The sequence below is a fragment of the Balaenoptera physalus genome (assembly GCF_965194825.1).
Source record: "Balaenoptera physalus genome assembly, chromosome: 11".
NCBI lineage: Eukaryota > Metazoa > Chordata > Mammalia > Artiodactyla > Balaenopteridae > Balaenoptera > Balaenoptera physalus.
This window is the reverse complement of record NC_138896.1, coordinates 3,596,901-3,613,192: the sequence shown is the minus strand read 5'-3', so window position 1 is coordinate 3,613,192 and position 16,292 is coordinate 3,596,901. Positions and strand designations below refer to the sequence as shown.

General features: G+C 51.7%; 1 protein-coding gene across 4 annotated transcripts in view; it reads left to right on the top strand.

The window, feature by feature from the left end:
• The window catches only part of LYRM4 (LYR motif containing 4), a 190,016-nt gene that overhangs the window by 113,715 nt on the left and 60,009 nt on the right, over nt 1–16,292 (top strand). For 2 of the 4 annotated variants that reach the window (XM_082413442.1, XM_082413443.1), the window contains one exon: nt 7,506–7,966. The exons of the other annotated variants lie outside the window; for them this stretch is intronic. In XM_082413442.1, coding sequence (XP_082269568.1) covers nt 7,506–7,574 — 69 coding nt within the window. In that variant the 3' untranslated portion in view covers nt 7,575–7,966. Of the gene's footprint in view, nt 1–7,505; nt 7,967–16,292 lie in introns of those variants that run through there. 4 annotated transcript variants of the gene reach the window in all.

The following is a 16,292-nucleotide window of genomic DNA, read 5'->3' as shown; positions in this document are numbered from 1 at the left end:
GGTGCTGACCTGCCGTTGGGTGGCTTTCGCCTGCAGAGCTTCCCCACCCACGCCGGGGGACTGCAGGCTACTGGCCAGCAGACTGTCTGTCTCTGGTGTCCCCTCGTGGCCAGCGAGTGTGAGTGTGGAGGGGGACGGCCAGCACCTGTCTCCTGCTTCACCCTGAGCAGTGCCCGGCACCTGCAGAGAGCGGGTGCGGAGGGGCCGGAGGACACAGCCCCGGCCCTCGCTGACAGTGTGGCGTTTAGAGCGACCCTGGGCTGCGGGGACGCTCCCTCCCCGACCTGGTCTCCCAGCCTCTGCTCCACCTTCTGGCAGGGCTGGGCCCAAAGTGCACCTGACAGGGAAATATCAACCCTGGGTTTTGTTTGGTTTTGGGAGTCGTATTCACTCACTGGGGAAAAAAATCTGACAGTAATTTTAGAATAATAATGATGAACCGCCTTAGATCAGCGCCCCTGCTCACTCAGGGGAGCCGACCAGCAGCAAAGGAGAGATGACTGCACCCTCACCCCACGTCCCTCCTGAGGAACTCAAGAGTGGCCCAGGCCGCATGTGTCCTGGGAAGCTGGCCCTGTGGTTCTGGGCCTCGCCCTTGTTGGGACCCGCCGCCTTACGTGCGTGTCTGTTCCTGCAGAGGGCACCCCTGCCGGCTGCCCTCCACTTCAGGCTCCTTTGCGGCCACAGCTCTCTGAGACCCGTTAAAATGGTCTGGTTTCCTTTACTCTCATGGCCTGGAAAACGGAAGAAAGAAGCCATCACATCATAGCCTGCTTTTTTCTTGTAGCTGAACATACGACGTGCAGAAAAACAACAGAATGGCCCAGAAATCTGACAACAGTGGATAAGAGTTAGGGCGACCATGTAAGTCGTCATCCAAACTGGGCCCCTTGAGGTGAGAGAGACCCCATTAGCAATCAGGCTGGGACCCTCTGTGTGAACCGGACGTGTGGCCACGCCAGTGAGAGTGCACACGCTTGCCCCTGGGTTCTCTCTTGTCCCTACAAGCGAGGGCGAAACACAGTCACTATTAAACGGAACATGGGATTCAGGGAAGAGATATGAATTTGTTCATCACTCTGCAAGGAGCGTCACAGAGGAAATAAGAGGTCAGCCCCTCACCACCGCCCTCCACAACAGGAATAGCCAGTATCTGAACTTCAAGGCTCACAGAGCAGGGTGGAAGGGGGCTGGGGGGAGCGCAGAGAGACTCTTCCCGGCTTCTTTGAACTGACCTCCTTTTTAGCTGTCGTCTGAATTTTCACACACCTAGTTTGAGTGCTTCAGGTGTTCTCCCACTGCACAAGACCATAGCAAAATTACAAGCAGCAAAGTTATGTTACTATATGTAAACCTTTTGAAAAACAGCTCTGGCTACTGAATCCTACAAAGAAAACAGGTTCCTCAAGAGCATTTCTAGAGGAAGACCATGCAACCTATATTCTTAAGTTTTGGTTTCATAATAGCTCTTGTTGCTAAACAGAAAAAACTGGGGAAAATTATGTACAAGTTCAGGAATCTCTTTCACTTTGCTCTTTAAAAATTATTAGGAAGCATGAAGTATGATAAAAATGGTTTATTTGAAAAATGTTTGCTAGGGCAAGTGACTTGACTAAGGCTGTGACAGTGACTCTCCGCGCTGGGATCGCACTGGAGAGAATTACTGTGTGAATTGCAGGCAGCGTGGAAAGCTGTCTGACGTTGTTATGAAACAGAGGCGGGTGTAGGGACCACAGACGGATGGCCCTGCTCCTTCACGGCACAGGCAGGCAGTCGGCAGAACCTGCAGGCTGACAAAGATTCATTATCTTGGTGGCTTAAAGATTGCGGGGGGAGGCTTCCAAAGCCCCGATCAAGTGTAGCTCCCCTAGGAAGGTGTAATACCGTTAAAACATGCCTCGCAAGCTGGGTGTGTCAGGAGGCACTCAGAGGCACAGGACAGGTACAGTGCATCTCCGTGAAGAGCCTGAGCTACTTGACAACGTGGGAAACCTTTTTATATTGAAATGAGCATAAACACAGTGCAGAGCAGAATACACCAGTTACATGAAGATCACAAGGAGACTTCAGAGAAATGTTCCCGCTGCTGCAGCCGCTTCAGTAAGCCCCAAACCCCCGTGAGTATGATCTTGTGAATAAAATACTACTTCTGGAAAACAGGGTCTGTTTTCTAACTCTCTCCTGTTCATTTCTCTCTTTTCACTGAATCCCCAAAATGCTTCAATGTCTTCCTTTTCAAAATGTTCTTTTTTATTCTTGACTTCATATTCAGTCAAATAAACATTTCATTTTCTCAAGTAATTCAAAAAAAAATCCTGTTGGGATTTTTATTATCATTGTGTTAAATATAATTTGGCAAAAGATTGACATTTTTGTATTGATTTAGTCTCTCCGTGAACATGGTGTGTCATTTTATTCAAACTTATTTTATATTTCTAAGTTGTGTAGTCTTCTCTCTAAAAATCACACACATTTCTTATTAAGGTTATATCTAGGCATGTTGGTTTTTTGTGTGTGACAGTTGCTGCTGTCTTTTCTCATTATATTTTCACTGTGATCCACTGCGAAATGGAAGGGCATGTCCATTTGAGCAATTACAGGCCTTCCAAGTACAGAAATTAAACACCAAAGGTAGAGTTTGCCTATAAAAGCCTTTAAATCGATGGTGATAGTGTTATATCGTCCTCATAAGTTTGTTGTGAGAGCAAAAGAATCAAATACTTTTTTTTTTTTTTGGCTGCGTTGGGTCTTCGTTGCTGGGCGCGGGCTTTCTCTAGTTGCGGCGAGCGGGGGCTACTCTTCGTTGCGGTGCGCGGCCTTCTCATTGCGGTGGCTTCTCTTGTTGCAGAGCACGGGCTCCAGGCATGCGGGCTTCAGTAGTTGTGGCACACGGGCTCAGTAGTTGTGGCTCGTGGGCTCCAGAGCGCAGGCTCGGTAGTCGTGGCTTAGTTGCTCTGCGGCGTGTGGGATCTTCCCAGACCAGGGCTCGAACCCGTGTCCCCTGCATTGGCAGGCAGATTCTTAACCACTGTGCCACCAGGGAAGTCCCCCGCATGCTGTTCTTATTTAATCCTCCCAAGAGCATGAAGGCATCTGATAGATTTGGGCCTAGGAAGTGTCTGGGGCAGTCGATACCTTTTCTTCAATTCCAGTCCGTGTGATTCTCACAGCAGCCCCGTGACATAGGCAGTGAGCATCAGACGGCCCAGGCAGCCTCCCCACCGCCCACACTGAGCCCCGCCGCCCCGAGTCTAAGCCAGGTTGAGATGTGTTGCACGGGCGATGCTCCTTGCGTCAGAGGAGTAAGCAGTGAGGACCTGAAACCCTGGACTACGTTGCATTTCCTGGATCCTGCCGCTTCCTCCCCAGCAGGTTATTTGTCTGGTGAGTCCCAGAGCTCATACGTGTTTCAGGGCCAGCCAGTCATCCCATCTACTTGCGGTTGAGTCACTTGCGTGTTTTTCTAGTGAAGTCTCATGCCATCTCCCAAAGTTTATAGAGTAAAAGTGTGACCGGCTCTAATGACCCGTTTGTGCGTGGTAATCGTCTGACGTGGGGTGGAAGTCAGCTCGTGGTCCTGGAAATCGTCTGACGTGGGGTGGAAGTCAGCTCGTGGTCCTGGTAACCGTCTGACGTGGGGTGGAAGTCAGCTCGTGGTCCTGGAGGGGCTGTAAATTGCAGCTGTAGTTGCACTTGCTCGCCTCCGCTGACCACTTCCCCTCACCTGCAGCTGGAGCCACTTGCTCCGTCATTAGCACTGCAGGCCGCCCCCCCCCATGTGAGCTGACACATCTTACAGCCCAAATAAGTGTGACAGAACTGTTACACCGTTTATTGCCTCATCTTGACAGCCCTTGCGGAGATAACTTTAATATTTACTCCCTGTGTGAACTGACTATTTCCCTTACCCCTTCTGTTACTGCTCTGGGTTAATCCCTTATAGCCCTGGATTATAGCTTTAAACCCCCTGCTGGGCCAAATTTAAATCATGTGATTTTGCTTAATGGTGAGTGAACATTCTTGTTACAGTAAATGGCCCTATCGCTATTTTTATTGACTTGCCTTTATCAATTCTGTATTTCCACTAGTAGCTCTTCCACCAAAGCACGTCATAACCACTTACTGACCAGATTTTAGAGCTAGTGGACATGTAGAGCCTTACAACCAGGGATACCAGACCCCGGTGGTGTTAGTTACCGTGTCCTTACTGAGCAGGCCTACGTGCCTGGCGCTGTCCCGGGCTCTGCTGGGAAGGCAGCCGAGCCAAACAGAGCTCGAGCCCCTGCTTCCTCCTCCTCCTCCTCAGCCACACTTCATGCCGAGGAGCTGACACAGTCACACAGTGGTGATAGGACAAGGCCACGTGAGTGCCCCCTGGGTGGCGCAGACATTGCAATAAGTGTTCCCAGGAGAGAGAGAGAGAGCCCCTTCTGCAGAGGGGACCCAGGGAAGCTTCAGCGGTCGACTCAGAAGGTGGGTGGGCTTCTGCGTGGTGGGTGTGGGTCCACATGAGCCTGAGGGACAGGCAGATGGGGAGACCAAGGTCTCCCGACGTCAGTGAGAAGCTCGTGACCCACAAGAGGGTGCCGGCCGTCCGAGGACTGTGCATTGCAGACCAGGGGCCTGGATAGATAGAAACATGTTAATCTTTGCGCTCTCTTAACACCATTAAGATCTGTTTTCATTCAGTTTTTTCCCCCAAAGGCCATAAAAGTGTTGTTTCTGAGTGGAATTTTTTTTTTTAATTTTTATTTATTTATTTATTTATTTATAGCTGTGTTGGGTCTTCGTTTCTGTGCGAGGGCTTTCTCTAGCTGTGGCAAGCGGGGCCACTCTTCATCGCGGTGCGCAGGCCTCTCACTATCGCGGCCTCTTTTGTTGCGGAGCACAGGCTCCAGATGCGCAAGCTCAGTAATTGTGGCTCACGGGCCCAGCTGCTCCGTGGAATGTGGGATCTTCCGAGACCAGGGCTCGAACCCGTGTCCCCTGCACTGGCAGGCAGATTCTCAACCACTGTGCCACCAGGGAAGCCCCTGAGTGGAATTTTTAAAGTCTAATTCATACTTCGGTCAAAGTGGACTCTACATTTGAAGGTTTGTTTTGACTTAAAAGTTTCCTAAAACTTGAGCTCTTTGGATCACCCCAGTGCAGCTTTCTCTGGAGCTTTTCGTGGAGCTGACTGGGACCAGGCCACCTCATACAACTGCGTTTCTTGTGAGTGCACCTACCCCCCAAAGGTTCCACCCTTTAGATTGCCGACTGTGAGAAACAAATGCTGCGTTGACTGTGCTGGTGGGGCCTCTGTTAGGAGGGCCACACAGGAGAGCCATTGAGAGGGTGGCCGTGGGCGCTCATGGTGTCCGCAGTGAGTTGGGTGGGAAGACACGTGTTTGTTCTGGGACGCGATGGACACACTGCCGAACCTTCAAACAGTCCACTAAGGGGGTGTCAGTTGTCGAGCAAATGCACACTTTTGGGAAGTTGTTTTGTAAGATCCATCAAGAACCATAAAAATATTCATACCTGTTTACCCAATAATTCCACTTCTAGAAACCTTTTATAAGAAAAGAAAATCAGAGATGCTATAGAAGGTTTATACATGAGAATGGTAATCCCAGGACTAAGCAGAAACTCTGCAAGTGTTCGTCATATGAGAATGATTACGTAAATTACCGTGCATCTTTACAATGCAACTTTATCAGTTACTAAAGATATCCTTTCAAAGACTATTTAATGACATAAGGATATAAAGTTAAGTTTTGAAAAGCAAGTTACGATTCCAAATTTAAATATTCTGTTTATATATACACACATACATTTTAAATGTATAAGTGAATTAAAAGACTAGACAGAAGAAATGCTAAAATATTAATAGCCACATACTCTAAAGCAAATATTGTGGGAGAAAAGAAGATCTTTATAAGTCCCAGTGTGGTCTTCTTTAAACTTTAGACATTCACAGACTGTCTGTTAATGGTGCCTTCCCAGGTGATAGGGACATTGTTTCCACTTATCCTAGGGCACAGCACACCTTCTTGTCTGCAGTGACCTTTTTATCAATAGTCATATAGTCTACACTTAAAATTCACAGTATACATTCACATCAGTTAGGGTTTGGTGTAGTTGTATATAAGAAGAAACCCAAATAACAGTAGCTTTAAAAATGCGGCGGTTTATTTTTCTCTCATGTAAAAGAAGAGTTGGCTGGTGTGATGACTCCGTGGTCATCAAGAACCCAGGCACCTCCCTCCTGCCTCTCATCTTCCGTGTGTGGCCCCATATCCCACTTACCTCATAGTGCTAGACGGCTGCTGATGTTCCAGCCATCGGGTTACAGTTGCCTCCCTCCTTGTCTGTCTCCCTCCTGGACTCTGAGCTTCCTGAGGGCAGGGATGGGTCTCCAGCCTCACCTGAGCACAGTCCCAGTACGGGAGGTGCCTGCCATTCATCTGTGGCCCAGCCGGGGCTGGGCTGCCCTTCACACCTCCTCCAGGGCTTGCCGGGGCTTTCATTCAACAAATGCCCGTACATCGTCTCTGCTGCAGAGCCCTCTGCTCTCCGCTTCCTTTTCTCGTCCCCTCGTCAGTGGTCGCAGGACTGCAGGACCCAGGGCCACAGCGTGCCTGGGTCACCTGCCCTGCCTTGGAGGGGCTCCCAGGCAGACCTGAATGAGCACATGACCTCACACAGGCCCTGGGCACAGACCACCCAGGTGGTCCAGGCAGGCTGCAAGGTGGGGACAGCGGGCCTCACAGCCTCCCTCACGGCTGCTGCCGGCTGTAAGACACGTTGGGAGGCAGAGAGCCGGCCCCTCAGGAGGTAACAGGAAGCCCGTTTCACCTCCCACCACTGCAGCACAGGCGTCCTCGCCTCTGTGTCTGCAGTGACGTCCCCTGGCAGATTCCCCAGCTGCCCCCAGGGCTCTCATACCACGTAGGTGCCAACCGTGTTGAGGGTCCAAAGGCTGTTGGAGCAGCAAAGGACGTGAAGATCAGCTGGGAGCAGCCCTGTAGCCCTCATCCCACAGATGAGGGTGCTGAGACCAGAGGCAGGAGGTGGGCGGTGTGACAGGTGAGTGGCAGAGCAGGGGTACAGCTGTGCTGCTTCTGCCCCAGCGTGGACAGAACTCACTAGTGCCTGGTGGTGAAAGTCCATCCTTGCGGAAGAAACAGTCCTAAAGGCCAGAGATCCTGTTGGGTGAGGATCTGCTGTGCACAGGTCTGGCTGGGCCTCCCCCGGCTCAGGACGGCCCACTGCCGGGCCATCCCAAGGGCGAGAAGGAACGAGTGGGGATCTCCCACTGTTCCCACAGTGCGGGACGTGGGTGGGACAGTGCCGGGAATTAGCAGAAGCGAAGCTGGTGACTGCACTCCGCCCCACAGTGCCGTTTCCAGAACGACGTCCCGTGACGGTGCACATCTGCACCTAAATGTAGAAACGCACTTCTGAGTTTCACGGCTAACGGAGCCCATGGTTCTCGGTCTGTGTCTTCTCTTTGCCTCCAGGTACACATTGGCCAAATATATTCGACTGACAAGCTCATCATTGAGAATCCAGAGAAGCCCAGGACCTAGGGAGCCGGGACCAGCCGCCACCGGCAGCCGTGGACCACTTTCAGCATCCATCCTGCTTGGCAAGGGCACTCCCAGCAGACCACACGTGGCCTCTCGCATCAGCTTTAAATGGCTTCTCGCTCTGCCTGCCCTCTAGGAACTGATGAACTGAGCGAGGCTCCCGTTCTCCTGCAGCCTGAGTGACAAGGGGTGACAAGGGGTGGCTGTCTGTCCTTGGTTCAAGTGTCAGAATGAAGAGCTGGAGCTCCTCAGGAGAAAGTCGTGCCTCACTGTGTCTCCTCCAGCCCACCCCTCCTTGTAGCTCCTCGGCACTTGTACACAGCATTCCCAGAGTTTGTTTCTTGGTCCTTGACAATAAAGAGAAGGTCCCTAGGCCTTCTATACCAGACGCACCCATCACGATTAATGCCCTTTTGTTCCCTGCTGGTTGCCGGGTCAGTGGGGAGACCAACAGGGAGGGTCCAGCCCTGAGCTGAGTCCCCCCTTTGCAAGGGCAAGTCCAAGCACCAGTAGAGATTTGGGGGCAGCAGGGAGTAGGGCAGAGCTGAAACGGTAAAGGGTGCACCCTGCAATTCAGACCTGGGCCCAGTGCAACAGCGGAGGTGGCCTGTGTGTGGGTGCACACCTGGGGACAGGTACGTACAACCTGCTGCTCGGAGTGTGGTCTCGGGATCGGCGACGTCAGCCCCACCGGGGAGCTTGCTGGAAACGCAGGATCCCAAGCCCCACCCCAAACCTTCTGAATCAGAATCTTCCGTCTGACACACTTCAGGAGACTCCAGTGTACACCGAGGTTTGAGACATGCATCCCAGAGCTCACTTACTGAGTCAGAATCACCTGGAGAGACGGAGAGTTTTTAAAAAGGAGTTTCTCAGTGCTTCATACTCTGACTTGACAAGTGAAGAGGTGAGGCACAATGATTTATAAATACACTTGAAAGCTCTCCTGGTCTTTTTAACGTTGAGCCAGTTCGGGAAACTCTGCCCTTTGAGGATGTTACAGGTAAAAACAGTATTTGTATGCATTTATCCTTGGAAACACATCAGTTAAAAACAGGGAAATAAGGTAGTAAATAACTTAATTGACTTCTGGGAATTTTATGAGGGACCCGGACACTGGGAGATTTCTTGGCTTACCTCCGTAAACAGTACTGAGTGAACTCATGACTCGCGTGTTTGGGTTTGGAAGAGGCTCACGTAAGTAGTTACAGGTCCTAAAATAGCTTTGACTATCACCGACCTGCCACTGAACCGCCCCCTGCGTCATTTTAATTCTCACAGTCACGTGAGCCAAGCGAGGTCTGGGTCCACGTCCTCACTCCCGTGTTACACACCGTGACTGCCCACCTTATCTATGGATCGTAGATACTGTTGTGACGGTGCCTTCCAAGTAGGTTAAACGTGTAGTCATTCTGTTTGGCAATTTAACGTGTGATTTCTGGATGCTTTGACCCGTGGATAAAGTCCTGTGTGCCTGTGAGACCAACCCTTGGCTGGTCCCAGATCTGTTACCCCTATAAACCCAGATCCTTGCACATCTTAGGGCCGAGGTGTGAGAATGAAGGGAGACAGTGAAGGGAATGGGAGCGTGTGCCCCCCTCCGCTGACCGTCACGGGGCAGCATCTCAGCCGGGGATGTGGCTCTGGGGCACGTTCCCCTCTGCACCAGGCAGGCGTGTGGTCACTCAGAAACAACTACATCCGACCACTGTGCCAGCCAACGGAAGTCACCTCTGATTTACACTTAATCAATTAAAGCAGCTGCTACTTGGAAACCCAAGTCCAGAGTTGAACCTCTCCCCAGCAATTCCAGCAATTCTTCTGGAATTGCCAGCAGGATAGCAGCTCCACAGGAGACTTCCCCCCAGGTCTTAGTCACAGAGGCAGTGGAGCAAGCAAACGGAGCTCTGTCCTGCAGGCCTTCAACAGCGGGTGGCTCTTTTGTTAATTAAAGCGCACGGATGGGTCTGAACATGCCCCAAGCCTTAATGAACAGAGCTAACTTTTGCAACTCAGATAAAATTAACCCTGCATTTGGAATTTGGAAAGGCATGAAGGAGAATTCTGTGACAGAAACCACAAAGGGATCCCTCAACTTGCCGGTGCGGGTACGGCAGGCAGCACCTCGCACTGGGTGCCCCCCGGTTCAGAGGACCCAAGGTGATGCCCCTGTGGGGAGGGCCGCTGTGTAAAGGCCTCCGTTTGCTCGACGAGGCCCCAGCTGAGGCCTCGCGGTGAGGACTGTGATGGGAGGGCGAACCCTCCGTCGCGGCCCCGCCTCCAGCCTCGGGAACGTGCGGCTGTCCTAACGGCGGGGTTCCGGCTGAGGACGCTTTCCAGCGTCAGCGCTGAGCAAGTGAGACATACCACAGTATAAGCCCACTTCTCCTGGGACAGGAACCAAGCGTGCTGCTCTCTAGACCTTCAGAGGTAACACGTGCTTGGTCTGGCTGTGACGCTTCGCTGCTGGGAGACCAAGCACGTGGCTTTCGTTCTCCAGATGGAGCTGGCGTAGCTCGCTTTACCTCTCCCTGCTGCCACCAAGCAGCTGTCACCTCCCTCCCTCCCTCCCCAGCCTCACGCAACATCTCAAGTCCCTGGGCACAGCAAGTGTGCCACCCAACATCCAGGAGCAAAGGCGACAGGCGGGAAGGAGCCACAGAGATGACAGACCTCGGACCAGCAGACACTGGAGCTCACCGAGCTCACCCCCGAGCCCAGGTGTGAAAGCTGAGACCCTGAGCAGCATCTCCAGTCGGTCACGTGCAGGCCCAGCCCTCCCCCCACTGCCCGTCGCTCATCTCCTCATCTGTTCAGTGTTGGCTGGGAGCCAACCGGTGCCAGGAGCCGGGGACACACCAGCGACCAAGCCCCGGCCCTGCCTTCAGAGCCTGCAGCCTCGCAAGAGGGTTACAGGAGAAAACGGCAGGTCTGCCGAGTGCGACAGATGGGGAAACGGGTGCTGCAGGAGGGGACGGTGAGGGTCAGGGGAGGCCTCCCCAGGAAGGGGGCTTTCAGATGAAACGAGAGGTGGGTGGCCTGGGCAGAGGGCAGGGAGAGGAGCTCTCCAGGCGGGAGGGGCAGCGCATGCAAAGCCCTGAATCAGGAAACACAGTGCAACCCAAGGAACTAAAGGAAGCCCAGGATGCCTGGTGGCGAGGCTGGGTTGGGAGGCGGGGACCCGAGGACTGCAAGAAGCTAGTGGGGTTTTTAAGCAGGATCTTGTCTGTATTTTTAAAAGGTCACATTGCTATAGTGGGAATAGATTGGGGGGGATGCAGAGAGACCAACTTTTGGCGGGAGAAATGGGGGGGTTCAGATTGAACACTTGTAATCCAGGCAACAGATGGTGGTGGCTTCACCTAGGCCGGTGATGTTGGAAACAGTCTGCATCACCCTGAGAAGAACTTGCCTTGGTCAGGCTGCTCCTCCCAGGGGAGCAGGGGACACGTGGGGCAGAGACGCCCTGCAGAGCCCCCCAGGCCAGTCTAGCTTAGGTCAGTTGGCTTTAGCCACCCCTTAGCTCTGTGATAAATAATCAACTGTTGTCTAAGGCACTGAGCTTTGGGGTGGTTTGTGATGAAGCAGTGACAAACTAATACAGAGAACTAGTATAAAACCTTAATTTATTACTTACTCAGGGCCACAGAGCAAACTTTGAAGAGTAGGCGGGCAACCTCAGCCAAAACTGTGGGTTTCCTGTGCAGGGCCATTTCCACGAGTATCTTCAGGGCACAGGTGTCACGTGTCTTACAGACAAAAGGGCTTGCTAACTACTGGACCCCACTGGGGTGTACATTAAGAACAAAACAGGACCAAAAAAAGAAAGAAAAGAAAATAGAGTCAACAGGACTACCGACTGAGTGGATGTGAGGTGTACCGGGCATAAGGGGCATCCAGGAGGAGCCCCAGGTTTGGGGCCAGGATGGCTGAGCAGACGTAGGCCACCACCTGAGACAGAACAAGGTGGGACACTGTCTGACGCTTTCTCCTCCTGCTAGGTCCAGTCAACTTCAAGTTCAAACAAAGACTAGCGTCTACAAATGTGTCTTTTACCTCCAAATGTTGAAAATAATCATTTCTGTAGATTCGCTTTATTTTTTTTAAAAAATCCACTGGAATAAAGCAGCTTGAAAGACCCTTATAAAGAGACTTTCCCCTTAGCTCTCTGAAGAACAAATATTCTCCTTCTATAGGTAAAGCCTATAGATATATATCATCATCGGGAACAGGAGGGGTGGGGGAAATTTTTCCATATTTAGCAAAAGGTGACACGAGATTAAAAAAACAAAGGGCTGAGGAAAGTTGGTCGACATATTCTGAGAATGTGCTTCCAAGAATGAAACTAAAAGGCACAGTAAAACATCAACAAGTATACAGAAAGTACACAAGTACATTTTAGAACAGAGGGGCTGCTTTTTTATGAGGGACTTCATGCAAACTGTTGCCCGCTTTCTAGATGAAAGGATAGCTCAGGGATTGAGGCCAGGCTACACTTGTAGCAACAGCTGAAGAAATGACAAGCACTCAGAAAGCACAAGGAGAAAGCATTTCCTACACCAAGGGTAATGTTCTCTGAGCTTGGGACGGTGTCTCCTGGACACAAAGTGCCTTGATAAATATGGTCAGAACCCAGATGACCAAATCTTGATTGCAGACAACCCCGGGGATGGTTTGGAGAACATTTTAAAAGTTCTGCCTGTTAAATTGTGCAGTGGCCTCATGACGGTGGTCACTGCGTGACTCAGAAGCCACGGGAAGCAGCCACGCCACCTGGGTCATGGGCACGGACACAGCTAGTGAGGTCGGCAGACAAAGGTGGGACGCTCTGCTGATGCTCGTTCTTACCAACAAAGGGAACAGCCTACAGGGACTTGTGCTCCGTGCATCCCCGGAGCGCGACTCGTGTTTGCTCTGTTACAAGAGGATCTGGCACAAAGCTGGAACTTGGTGGAGAAAGCAGGCTTTTCTCCGACCATTTGCCCAGAATCTCTATGGACAATGGTTCACCTCACCCCTGAGAACAAATAGGATTTTCCCTTTTCAGTCTGTCTGCAGCCCTTATTAGTCCTTCAGGGAACCTTTCATGAAAACGGCTTCTCGTGCTGAAACCTGTTTGGGGAGTAAGATGATAGATGCTCTTGCTTTTGCTCAAGGGCAAAGCTTTAAGTCCAAAGACCCTCAAGAGAGAACCCAGAGGAGAACTCTGAGATGAATCTGTGTGTGTCTCTACCTGGAGGGACCACTGACACCATAAGAGCGACAGCAAAGAAAGTCGGTGTCTCATTGTCTTGAAATTAGACCACGAGCAAGCGTTGACACCAGTGGAGCTGGAATTGAGCTTGTTCTCAGACTCAACATCCCCGTGCTGACCCAAGGGCCGTGTCAGTCATTGGACATGCCGGATGCCCCTTCCAGAGGAGCTGGACTTCCAGGGGTCCAGGCTCGGCAGGAAAACGGCTTCCTATAAGTGACGTGCATCCTTTTCCTACTAAAGTGATGAGCTTTCATAGGAAGTTCAGTGGTACGAAATAGAAACGCTTCCCTCTCATCAGCCAGAAAGTTACAGAGGGTATCACCTAAATGTCAGCGAAACACTGTTAAAATATTTCAGTAGAACTTCCCATCAGTTACTAAGTGAATTCATGTGACTTCATCTGTCTTGAATACAGAGACAGTTCAATAACAGTATAACTGGTTCTGAGTTTTTAAAGGAGTATTTCATTTAGGTGCATATGTGTGGTATACGAAGCACATATAGGATATATGATGAAGGACTCCAGTATTAATGCTAAGAGTCTTGTCAAGATTTGCCACGTGGACTCTTCCACTCACACTTCAAACAGGTAACATATTTAGGATTATTAATTTGCCAAATTTTAACACGTATTTTCACTTTAAAAACACAGCCTTACACTTCCTAATGGGACTCTAGAAACAGAAGCTGGTCCAAAGAGGTGAAACGATATATCAGTGACTCAGACTGCAAAAATAAATAAAACAATTCTTTAAAAAAAAAAACTGGAAGACAGGAATATGGTGTGATGGGAGGAAAAGAAAAAAAAGCCACTGGGCAGGACAGCCCGAGACCCGGGGATGCTATTGCATTTGTGTTCGAGGGGGTCAGCACTGGCCAGACCCCTGATGACCTTTCTAGCTCTAAAAGCTTGCAATTAATCAAAAGGAAAGAAACCATCCTCGAGACCATCTGAAAGCTAGGCATTTGGTTTGGTTTGGTTTGGTTTTTGTTTTTCCTTTGGCCACACTGCTGGACTTGCAGGATCTTAGTTCCCTGACCAGGGATTGAACCCGGGCCCCGGCAGTGAAAGCGCTGAGTCCCAACCACTGGGCCGCCAGGAAAGTCCCTGAGTGCTAGTTTTTGGCACAATTCAGCAAGAAATCTTCAGGATCCGTCCCCAGCTTCATGAGGAACTTTGGTGCTGTCTGGGGTCGGCCAGAACACTCAGCCCAGCCCATGGTCCATAAGAATATGAATTTGGGATTAACTGGGCAGTGAAGCCAGCTGGCCCTCTGCAAAGGCACAGGGAACTCATGGATGGGGGGGGGGGGTGGCCCTCGGCCCCTCGGAACCCTCACCAGCCACCAGTCCAGTGTCTGACCCAACAAGTGTGTTTCCAGCTTCTTCTGAACGAAAAACTTTTTCTCCCTGGCTTTTGCTGGCTTCTGCGATTCCTAAAGCAGAATTTGGACCCAGCTGAAAAAGAAAGGGGACGTCTAGCTCTTGCTCACCCAGCAATAACTGTTCCCTCACATGTCTTCCCAACAGGCACAGGGTTAAGAAGAAAGTTCTGAATGTACTCAAGGCAGAGCGAGCAGTTTGGGGAGGAGGCACATGTGGGCCAGGGGTCCCTGCCCCCGAGAATCTGACTTCATTGTTGGGGAGCCCAACACGTGGAGAACAACGAGGAAACGACCAAGTGCTGGCCAGGCCGCGAGAGCAAGAGAGCAGCACGGGCCAGAGAGAGCTCAGAGATCCTGGGGCTGGAGTAAGCCGCAGGGGGGAGTGAAGAGGCGGTGCAGGAGGGTGGAGAGCGTATCAGGGGGCAGGGGGACTCCCCTGGCCGTCCAGTGATTAGGGCTCTGTGCTTTCACCGCAGGGCCCAGGTTCAATCCCTGGCCAGGGAACTGAGATCCCACAAGCCTCATGGCGCGGCTAAAAAAAGGAAAGAAAGAAAAAGGGAGGCAGCACACCGGTGAGTGTTCATGGGGACAGGGGGCAAATCCTGGTTCCTCATCGGCTTCCTGTGGAGAAAGTAAGGACAGGCCCTCAAGGTCGGCCAAGCGACAGACACCCCAGAAAGTCGTTCCTTCCTTCATCCTCCAGCTCTGCCTCTTCCTGACGGCATCTCTAAACTTTTGTTTCCTCATCTATGAAATGGAGCTGGTCACATCCTGGACTTACAGGGCTGCTGTCAGGATTGTAAACACATAATGCACGTAAAGTTCTACTGTGTTTGCTACCGAGTAAGCCAGCGGTAACTGGTAGCCGCTTTATCGTTCATTTAGAAACTGTGTCAGACGCCCTAGGGGATGTAGAGATGGACCAGATGTGGAGCCTTCCCTTAATTACAGTACATTTGGCACCGTACTGAAGACATGTGTGTAAATGGCTAAGGGGATAAGTTACCTGGCAGAGTCAGAGATCAGGTAGTGCTGGAAGCGGGGAGGGGGTGAGATACAAAAGGAGAAATTGCTTCCTTCTGAGCCACGGGTTCTGGGCTGAGCAGTCTGAGTCTTACTCAGTGGGAGAGGGAGCATTTCAGCAGGGAAGGGTGTCTGCGGCAGATTCACCGGACAGTGATGCAGAGGACGCCCGTGAGTGAAGAGCAGGCCGGGAAACTGATGCCATAACGTAGATTTGAGGGGGCTACAGCCTGGCTGCGGACAGTGGTGGTGTGGACGGGATACAGAGGAAAGAATGAATCCGAGTGACAGGCTTGATGGGAGACTGGAGACACAGAAGAAAGAAGGGAGTGAAGGGACTCAGGTGCTTCAATCCTGAGACGCTGGCAGGGTGCCTGCCCCTCGCTGAGATGCTGAGAGCCAGGGCAGCGCTGCAGCCCCTTAAGGCAAACGCACGTCCACGCGCACATGCTGCACGGCTGTATGTCGACATTTCACATCATCATGTGTGCGCTTTGTTTGCAGTGGAGACACTTTGGGGGATCCGCTGTCTCACGAGGGCCCTCCCTGCCCCCTCACCACAGGAATCGGGGGCTCCTGACAACCATTCTGCGTCGTGGTCCTTCCCCCACTTCCGGCCACAGCTGATGGAACAGGGGTGAACCCCTGACCCAGCGTGGACCCAACTTTTTCCCTTAGAAACTCAGCACTGGGAGTGAGAGTTCTGTTTCTACCTGAGCTGTGTGCTGGGACTCAAGTGACAGACTCGGGAGGGATAGAGCAGACTTCGATCTCTCCTGGAGACAGAGGCAAGGAGAAATCCAGTCTGCAGGGAGAGAAGACGGCAGCACACAGAGCAGGGACAGTGAGGCAGAGACCCTCCAGATTCCAGGAGCGTCGCATGGGCCTCCAGGCCCGGAGAGGCCCAGCTGCATTCATTCATTCAGTCAGTCAGTCAGGCATTTATTTATTTATTTATGGCTGCGTTGGGTCTTTGTTGCTGTGTGCAGGCTTTCTCTAGTTGCAGCGAGCGGGGGCTACTCTTCGTTGCGGTGCGCGGGCTTCTCACCGCAG